The sequence below is a fragment of the Pinus tabuliformis genome, chromosome 5_2 (genome assembly GCF_031772625.1).
Source record: "Pinus tabuliformis cultivar Carrire ecotype Pingquan chromosome 5_2, CPIR1, whole genome shotgun sequence".
NCBI lineage: Eukaryota > Viridiplantae > Streptophyta > Pinopsida > Pinales > Pinaceae > Pinus > Pinus tabuliformis.
The window spans coordinates 734,029,921-734,040,112 of NC_142306.1; the positions used below are offsets into that span (position 1 = coordinate 734,029,921).

General features: G+C 35.8%; 1 protein-coding gene across 1 annotated transcript; it reads left to right on the forward strand.

The window, feature by feature from the left end:
- Positions 1 to 934: 934 nt before the first annotated feature.
- On the forward strand, positions 935 to 3,925 carry LOC149161319 (putative disease resistance protein At4g27220). The gene has a single exon (XM_089434841.1). It carries the CDS (start codon positions 1,217 to 1,219, stop codon positions 3,923 to 3,925), a length of 2,709 nt encoding a protein of 902 aa, XP_089290967.1. The 5' UTR covers positions 935 to 1,216.
- Positions 3,926 to 10,192: the final 6,267 nt, after the last annotated feature.

A 10,192-nucleotide genomic window follows, 5' to 3' on the forward strand; every position in this document is an offset into this window, starting at 1 on the left:
GGAATATAATTTTTTATTATTATTTAAATTGGAATTAGAAAATATTTCTCTTAAAATAAAAATAAAATAACAACTTAATTAAAAAATAATATTTGCTATAATATATATATATATATATATATATATATAATCTAGAATTGCTTTACAACCTTTTAAAAATATGGTAAATTTTTTTAATATTTTCAAAAATTACCCTTACCAATAAGTCATCTTTCTACATTATCAATTGAAATACAAAAATATGATTTAATAATTTCCTATTATACACTTTATAATATATCTCTAATAAATCATGGTTTGATATTTTATTTAAAAAATATGATTTAATAATTTCCTATTATACACTTTATAATATATCTCTAATAAATCATGGTTTGATATTTTATTAAAAAAATATGATTTAATAATTTCCTACTATACACTATAATATATCTCTAATACATCATGGTTTGATGTTTTATTCTCTAACTAATATATGTGAAATCCTCAACTCACTCACACTCACCTTATCCTACATATTTTTTATTGCAAATTTAATTTATAAAAAGACTATAAATTTAATGAAAAGATATTAATAATTTAAATAAAAATACATAGATTTTAGTTCTTCTCAAAGTAAACGAGTTGATGGATAATCTGATAAAAATCCAACTTAATATATAATATATTTTGTTGTCGGGTTTGTCCACACCGATTCAAAAAAAATGACACCCAACACCCACTTCACAGTGAACCACTAATTTTTGTCTGGAGGTACAGTAATGAAGAAGGTGCATGGAAGTTCAATAATGCTCTCTTTAAGTCGCTTTCATGCCCACCTTAAAAAAAGACAGATCCAATTTCCACCAATCCATTTATAATAATGACAACAAGTGGGAATGGGAATTTTGAGTGGAGCCCAACTTTTGAATTTTCTTTGTTTTAGCAGGTCCCTCCACTGCCAGCTGAGTTGCTTCACAGCTACTGAGTGCGAAGGGAAGGTTGTCAAATCAAGTGACTTTCCAGCTGTTTGAGACCGAATTTCTCTGAACGTCACTGTGAAAACGAGGTGAACCAGAACTGCGAAATAAATCCACACACCCTCTTCGTAGCCTTGGCGCAATTTGAGCGAAGAGAAATCTGAATCTCGCTGGTGATTTAGCCGTGGGAAGAGCAATCTTAATTTTGCCTTGCAAGTTTGATTTGGGATCTACGCGCTGTACATCTCTTGAAGCCAATGGCGGGCGTTAGTATTGCTACTGGATTTGCAGGCAATGTGTCTAGCAATATTGTGAGCGGCGTTTGGAACAAAGCTGTTCAAGTTGTCAAAGACATAATTTCTTTGCCTCAAGCTGTCACTGAAATGGAATATCAAGCTCAACGTCTGGGCAATGTAATACATGATATAAACGAGAAGCTGGCTCAAGAACAAAAACCCCCTCAAAGAATAGTGAAGGCTTGGCTGGACAAGGCGAGACAGGCCATTGAAAGTTCAGGATCTATCGGCAACGAGTACCAGCAACGAAGAAATTGTGTGAGTTGCTGCCCAAACTGCTTCTCCCGCTACACAATCAGCAAACGTGTTAGAGATTGGAAAGTGGAAGTTGCTCAACTCCACTCAGAGAAGGAGGCCGATTTTCCAGCCAACGGAGAATACGGTGAGCTTACTCCGCCGACCCAGATGCCGATCCAGACCCCAAAGTTTTTTGGAAATGGAATAGAAGCTGCACAGTCGGAGCTTGAGAGTCTGTTAATTGAAGACATGAGCGTTCGAGTTATCGGTGTGTGCGGCATGGGGGGTATCGGTAAGACGTCGCTGCTTCAGACCATCAACAACAGCGACAAGGTAAGCCAATCATTTAACCCCATCATTTGGGTCACCGTCTCCAAAGATCCCAAGATCTTAAATCTCCAAAAGTGCATTGCTGGTAGATTAAACATAACATTACCAGATGAATGTGATTTTGAAAGGCGAAAATCTGCGCTGTACTCATATTTAAAGGATAAGAATTTTCTCCTTATTCTTGACGATATGTGGGAGAGTCTGGAGCTTCAAAGCCTAGGAGTGTCATTGGATGACACAGCTTGTAAGATTGTTCTGTCCACCCGGAGTACAGCTGTTTGTGCGCGAATGGGAGTGGATAAGACCATCAGCGTGAAACCGCTGTCAGATGATGAGGCTTGGCAACTGTTTTGTAGCGGAGCTTTTCGGCATGGGAATGTTCCACAGGAACTGGAAGACATTGCCAGGAAAGTAGCCGGGGAATGCAAAGGTTTGCCCCTTGCTATAAATGTAATTGCTGCTGCAATGCGAAACCATAGCTATCAACATGAGTGGGAGCATGCTTTACATCAAATGCAAGCAGTGGAGGAGACCTTCTATGGCACGCACGATGAAATTGAAAAAGAATTATTTCAGCGCCTCAAGTTGAGCTATAATGTTCTTCCAGAGTATATGAAGATTTGCTTTCTATATTTTGCAGCTTATCCTGAAGATCAAGAAATCGAGGTCGAAGAAATTATAGACCTCTGGGTGGCAGAAGGTCTGGTCAAAGGCAGCGGAGAGAATTATTTGGCTGACACTGCGCACAGTTTTCTCAACCACTTGAGTGATCGCTGTTTGATTGAGGTGGTAAGCAAGGATCATGTGGGAAGGATTGACAATGTGAAAATACATGATGTTCTTCGCGATCTGGCGATTCGGGTTGCGGAGAACGAGCAGAGGTGTTATTTTAAAGAAGCCGGACGGGGCGTGAGCAATTTTCCCTCAGCGGAAGTCGTGGGCGAGGGCTGTGAAAAATTGTCGCTGATGAGGAATAATCTACAATCCCTCCCGACAACATTCGCATGCTCGTCCCTCTCGGTTCTCCTGTTAAGTGGGAATCGTGGTATTAAGGAAGTTCCTGAAAGCTTCTTGAACGAGTTGCCCTCACTGAGGGTCCTCGATCTTAGTGGCACTGGCATAGAGTCTCTGCCGCCCTGCATCGGAAATCTGAAGCATCTTGCCTCCCTCCAACTAAAGGGAACGGGCATTTGTGAATTGCCTGAAAGCATTGGCGACCTGAAGGAGCTACAATTCTTGAATCTTAACGGTTGTGATCAATTACGGTGTCTTCCCGATAGGATAAGTGAGCTCAAACGGCTGAGGGCCCTCAACATAAGTGCATGCAGCAGTTTGGAGCATCTTCCGTGTGGAATCTCGCAATTGGTTTCACTGGAAAGATTGGAGATGGCTGGGTGCAAGATTGCATTGGAGTTCGAGGAGGAGGAGGCAAATGCAGAAAGAAAGAATGCTTGTTTAAAGGACCTGCAAACATTGAGCCGTCTCAGGGTTTGCCGGGTAAAAATAAAATCGGCAGTTAAAGAGGGGGTTTTCGGAAATTGGTCAAAAATGAGAAATCTGTATCTGGATTGTAAAGATGCAAATGGTCAAGATTACCTTCCGCAGGATATGCAGGCAATGAAAGATCTGGAAAGTTTGACTCTCCGGTATTGCGATGTGGAGCGACTGCCGAGTTGGGTGACTCAATTCCGAAAGCTCGGATACCTTTGCATATCTGGATGTAAGAAGTGGAAAGATCTCCGGGCGGACTTGCCATGTTTGAGACAGCTGTGGATGATCAATTGCGATAAGTTGGAGGAGTTGGAGTTGGGGATGGGGGCAGTGGGAGCAGCAAGTGCAAGTGGAGGGTTGGGAGAGGGCGCGTCACCGCTATCCCCTACGCTCAAGCGTGTCGTTGTGGCGGGTTGCCCGAAATTGAAGAGACTGCGTGGCGGATGGGACAAGCTGAATCATCTGGAGGTAATAAGAGGTTCGACAGAATGGTGGGATGCAATCGAATGGGAGGATCCCAACATGAAAACATTACTTCAAAATAAATACGTTCCCAGAATAGTGATTTTTTTATCTATAGTGAAAATACGTTCCCAGAAGGATATTTGGTGACCAGATTGTTAAGCATGTTAAAGAAGAAGTATGACAAGGTATGATAGATTATGGGCAATAATTTTACAATGACAACCTACTCATTTTGAAATCTTATTTCGATTAAAGATAAGGTCGATCTAATTGAAATAATTTGAAAAGAGGTCGATAAGGAGTTGCAGAAGGAGCTGGGTGCCTCTATTGAGGTTGGAACCCCAATCAAGTTAGAGCCTTGAGTAGGTTGGATCTAACTCATCATCAAGGTTAGTTCCTTCAGCAGGTTGCAGCCTAAAGTAGGTTGGAGCCCGCTCATCATTAAGGTTGGTGCCTCAATCAAGTTGTAGCCTATAGTGAGTAATTGTTTGCATACTTTTGAAGTTGGTACCTCAATCATGTTGTAGCCTACAACAAATAACAACCTGCATATCTTGGGGGTGGTTGCCTCAAATAGGTTGGAGTCTGCAAATCTATGTAATGAATTGAAGATAAAGAAGAAGAAGGATTAATGCTTTTCTCTCGTATGGATTTCCATGAAAAAACTTGTATGTGTTTTATGTGATGGCTCCTTGATGTGTTATTAATATGATGCTCACTTTATGATGCATTATTTTACGTATTGATACATTTATTATGGTTATGATTCATTGTATTATAATTGAATTACTGTGAAAAGTTATGAAATAGTAAAATTGCTCTCACACTGATTCAGCCCCTTTGTAGAAATTTGATAGAAATTGCAACTGCTCAATATTTCAAACTGAAAAAAAGAGACACAATTCTACTCTACTAATATGCGGAATAGAGATCACAATTTAGAAAAACATGCATAGACATGCAATAAGAAAACCAAAAATCTACAGAGATTTCTAGGGGAACCCAACTGGGAAAAACCCCTCAAGCCTCTTTGCATTAAATAGTTGAATAGAGAAACTATTACAATTGCTAGCTCCAACTCTGAGCTCAACCTGCAAAAGAATAATTGTTCTCTCTACTGAATGAGAAACTCTAGCCAACACTTAGTCAATTATCTGCTCATTAAGCCTCCTATTTCCTTGCGCAAATCCTCAGGAAATTAGCCCCTAAAAGATAGGAATTTCCTCCAAATTGATTGTGTAATTCCAAAGGATTGATCTCATGATTGCATGCAACACCTATACACTCAAACTAGTATATAACTCATGTTACACTGGCTTTGACATCTCCACTTCAGCTGTGGAACTCGAATTCCATGCATGCATTAGCTATTTTGGGCTAATTTATTAGTTAACTGATAGATATTTGAGTTAAACTATTGTCCCACATCACAACTGACCTTCAACTGAATCTATCAATAGTTATAGGTCAATTAACTGAATACAACTGAAAATAAATGAATGATATTACTAAAATTTAGCAATCACACATGCATAACTGAACTCCAAGCCCACTAACTTGAATTTACTGAGTTAATTGAGTGACAAGATCCATGTCACACTAGTCAACTGCCTTCGAGTTGTCCTGCTGATGTGGAAATTCAATTTACTTAATTTGAATAAGGCTAAAGTCAAATTGAGCCTTTCTTGCTACATTTTTTCAACACTCCCTGTTAGCAAGAAATAGATTTTTCACCACCCCTATCCAACACCTATGGAATTAGAAATTTACCTCTTGACAATACCTTTGTCAAGATGTTAGCATCTTGCTTCTCAGTTGGAATGCACTCTAGCAACATAATTCTCCTCTGCACACAGTCGTGCAAATGGTGATATCAAATATCAATGTGCTTGGACCTGTCATGAAATATTAGATTCTCATAGAGCTTAATGCACCTATGATTATCACAATATATCACTATCAAATCCATCTCCTGACTAAAAAGACCCACAAGTATTTTCCTCATCCATATGGCCTCGCATGCTACTTGACTTGCAACCATGTATCCAACCTCTGCTGAGCTGAGTGCCACAAACCTTTGCTTCATGTTGTACCAGGAAATAGTTGCGAATCCAACACTAAAGATAACACATGAAGTACTTTTCTTGTCTGATGGACTCCTTACCCAATCTGCATCGGTGAAGCCTTGAAGCTTCACTCCCTCTGTCCTCTTGTACCATAATCCATACTCAATAGTGCCTCTAAGATACCGTAACACATGCTTTTCTACCTTCCAATACAACTTGGTAGGCCTCACCATAGCTTCACCCAGTTGGTTTACTGCATAGCACATGTTGGGTCTTGTGTTCACAAGATACATCAAAGACCCCACAAGCTGCCTGTAAATGGTAACATCAACATCTTCACCTGAAGTGGCATTCTCCTTCCTCTAGTTTGTAGCTAGAGGTGTGTCCATGGGCTTACAATTCTCCATGTGAAATCTCTGAAGTATTTTAGAGGCATACTTCCCCTGAGTTTTTTTTTTTGGAAAAAAAACATGGAAAGTTAACCCATGAGTGAAATTCAGCCCCTGAAATTTTCTCTAGATTCAATGTACTATGATGCCCACAACTCCCATAATATTTACAATTAATGTAGCAATAATGCAAAGAAAAACCCAACAACATACCCAAGGCTCCAACAAACTAGGAAAATGTCATCCAAATATTTCAAGAAAACCCCAAATTCAACTTTTCAAAACCTACATATTAGCCCTTGTAAAGACAAAATAATACACCATAGTCGATAAAATATGTGCCTTTCTTAGACATAATAAAAGTAAACATAATGAAATTTTCTAAAGCTTAAAATTACTAGGTGATTTGATAGATAATCTTATAGAATCCTACCATAACACACCCATCTCTTTGTCATTTAAAAAGAAAAATGTCACTAATTTTTTATAAAGTAAAGGATTATGGCTAATTGAGAGGTGATCTAATTAAATCCCATTGTAGCAATTTTTTTTCTTTTTAAATAGATGGAGCCTAGGCTAGGGCCAACCCTAATGTTGAATGAAAAAATGGTTTATGCACCAATGGGATACAACAACCATTGCACAAGACTTGGTCGAGCTTGGACACCCCTTGGGATAGTTTATTTCCCCCATAGGTGGCAATCACTATCAATCCCTTCTCATGAGATTTGAACTTGAAAGTTAATGGGGACTAAACCCCATAGAAGCCAACTAGTTTACATCTCATGGGTAAATCACATCATAACATATTTGGTCATGGATTATTTTTCCACTTACTATGATTAAGGAGATTTAATAAATCATACTTTACTTACTCAACTTGTGAATGAATATAAAGAAGTACAATAATGGTTTCAATATGTTGAAGTGCTACAATAATTGATACTAAATTTAATCTTATGGATATTCTCTATATTCACCATCTAAATTGTCTGTTTTTTAATAACAATGCTTTTCTCCAACCTATGAGGTGTAGATTGATTGATTTGTGTGGGGTTTTAGTCTCCATCAGGTCTCAAATTTTAATTTTATAGGGAGGGGTTGAGAGTGGGAGATAAATATCGGGGTTGCACTTTCCCAAGAACCATTCAAGTTTGACCAAGTCTTGCACAATCTTGGTGCCAACATCATATTGGTGGGTAGATTGTTCTTCTATCCAACATTAGGGTTGGCCTCATGCTAGGCTTATCCTAGTTTTGAAAAAAAGAAAAGAAAAAAACATTGCTATGCTCCACACAAATCAAAAGCTTTCTTAACTCTATAATTTTTAAACAATGGGAAAATTCATCATAACTCAATTGTTAACTAACAATGGGGGAAAGCATTTGTGGATAACTAACAATGGGGGAAACCATTACTGGATGTTATCCACAAATGTGAGTTGCCTGATCACTATATTCAAGAAAAGCCATGCCTCTTGGAATAACCCACTAGTGGATTGTAAGGGGCTATGCTTCCTCTCCTACCAAATGTCTTTGAATCTTGGTTCATTAACTTATTACGTTACATCTAATAAAAACAAACTCTTAAACAATCATAACTAATTCCGTTACCTCTATTCAATATCCTTTCATTCATTAAAAATATTTATAAAAGTTTTCTAAAATACAATGGTAAAACTTATCATAAATCAGTTGTCAAACCAACAGTAGGGATAACCATCACTATAGCTAATTTATATAATTAACCTATATTTATATAATTATTATTATTATTATTTTTAAATTAAAGTAATTTTTCTATTAATTTTACACAAATAATTTTATTTTTTTTGTATTTATTATATTACATATTCCATCGTTGTTATTATTCCTGAAATGCAATGTAATCTTCAATAAAAATGCACTCGTTTTATCATAAGTTATGATAATTTATTCATAAAATTGTTAATTGTCCAATAGTGTAATCTTCAACCTAGATGTATAGGATAATTTCATCTCTCTTCTTTTATGATGTACATCATAAGTTCATCTTTAAAAAAATGTAAGTACTTAAAATATACCAACATAGATCCATTTTGATTTTAGATTTTGATGGTAGATCTAGAGTTAAGATGGATATATGATGATTGAATTATTAATTAAAATTAAGTATATTTATAATTATACAGATAATAATTTTGCTTTATTATTTTATTTTTATGTAATTTGACTAAGTCAAAATGCTAAACATTACATTACATTATAACATCTCTACCATAATGGACTAGAGAGCTCTTCTCGACACAATAATAAATTCATTATAAATCACTTTATTTTGTAGTAGAAAACCTAATGACAATTACAATTACAAATTCAATTTATATTTTAATTAGTATAGTTTGCCCCATATATATTTTATTAAGATAAATATTTGTCATACATTATCTTTATATTTTTTAAATGTTTATTATTAATAGTAAAACTAATAAGTCCATGAGGTCTTGGATAGACGGTGATCGAGTGTGATGTTAAGGTACTCCTAGATGTTAAGTAATCGGTTCAATTACATGCCCTAATCGGGTGTTATTCTCGGACATGACCATGATGTAGCCTCACCGTTGCCGAACTTACCAAAAAAAAACTTAGAAGTTAGCTTTTAATATATATTATTTTTAATATGAATAATTTATTTATTAAATATGAAGAATAATACACTGAATGATGGAGCAAACACAAATTTAGCAATCATAGAATAAGCTTAAAACATTTCCATTAAGTAAGCCAATATTTATACATTTTTATGAGCCAATGCTCGTCTCAATCATCTCCTATAATCTTTCAACTAATTCTACAATCTCTCCAAAATTCCCTTAACTAAAAAAATCTTTATCTAAATAATACTTTCGAGACATAACAATAGCAACAAAAAAATAAAAATTCATAGCAATAATAATAATTCTAGAATACTCCAAATGTTCATTTTCTAACATTTCTTCCCCATAATGATCATTTGGAGAAATTTCAAAAACATCTTTCCTTTGGTAGTTCCTTGGTGAAGATATCTACAACCTGAGCCTCTATTTTTTAATACATGATCTCAATCACACCTTGTTGAACTATATCTTGAACACAATGATACTAGATATTAATATGTTTGATCTTCTTATGAAAAACTAGATTGTTGGAAAATTTAATAACACTTTGATTATCACAAATCAACTAAGTAGGTTGCTCTCACTACTCATGTAGATCCTCCAAATTTTTTCTTAACCATACTGCTTGACAAGATGTTGTTGCTGCTGCTTTATATTCTACTTTAGCTGTGGAGAGAGAAACTATATGTTATTTCTAAATATTTGAAGCAACTATGGTTGAACCCATGTCGAATGAATATCTTGAAGTTGATTTCTTGTCACCCATGCAACCTTCCCAATCTAAATCTGTAAAATCAATCATCCTAAAATCCTCTATTTCTCTGTATACTAAGCCATAACCAAATTTAGCAGGCATATATCTCGAAATCCTCTTAACTTCCTTCTAATGCAATTCCTTGGGTTCTGACATTAACTTGGATACCATATTTATTGCAAAAGATATATCTAGTCGAATTGAAGTTAAGTAGATCAAAATTCCAACCAACAATATAGAGTAGCATCAACTATATTGGAGTCATCATGTCTATATAAATTCATCGTGACTTCCCAAGGAGTTGCAGTTGGTTTGCAACTCAACATGTTGAACTTTTTGAGAATATCCCATTAGTATAATTGGCTTGTAACATAAAAATACCATCTTCCTTCTGCCATACTTCTATACCCAAGAAATAATATGACTCACCAAGATCCATCATTTCAAATTTTGCAAACATATGTGACTTAAACATTTGAAACAATTTATAATTTTTCCTTGTATAGATCAAATCATCAAATAAGAATATCTTGTCCTAACTGAAGTATATAAAGATTAGATTAAGATGAA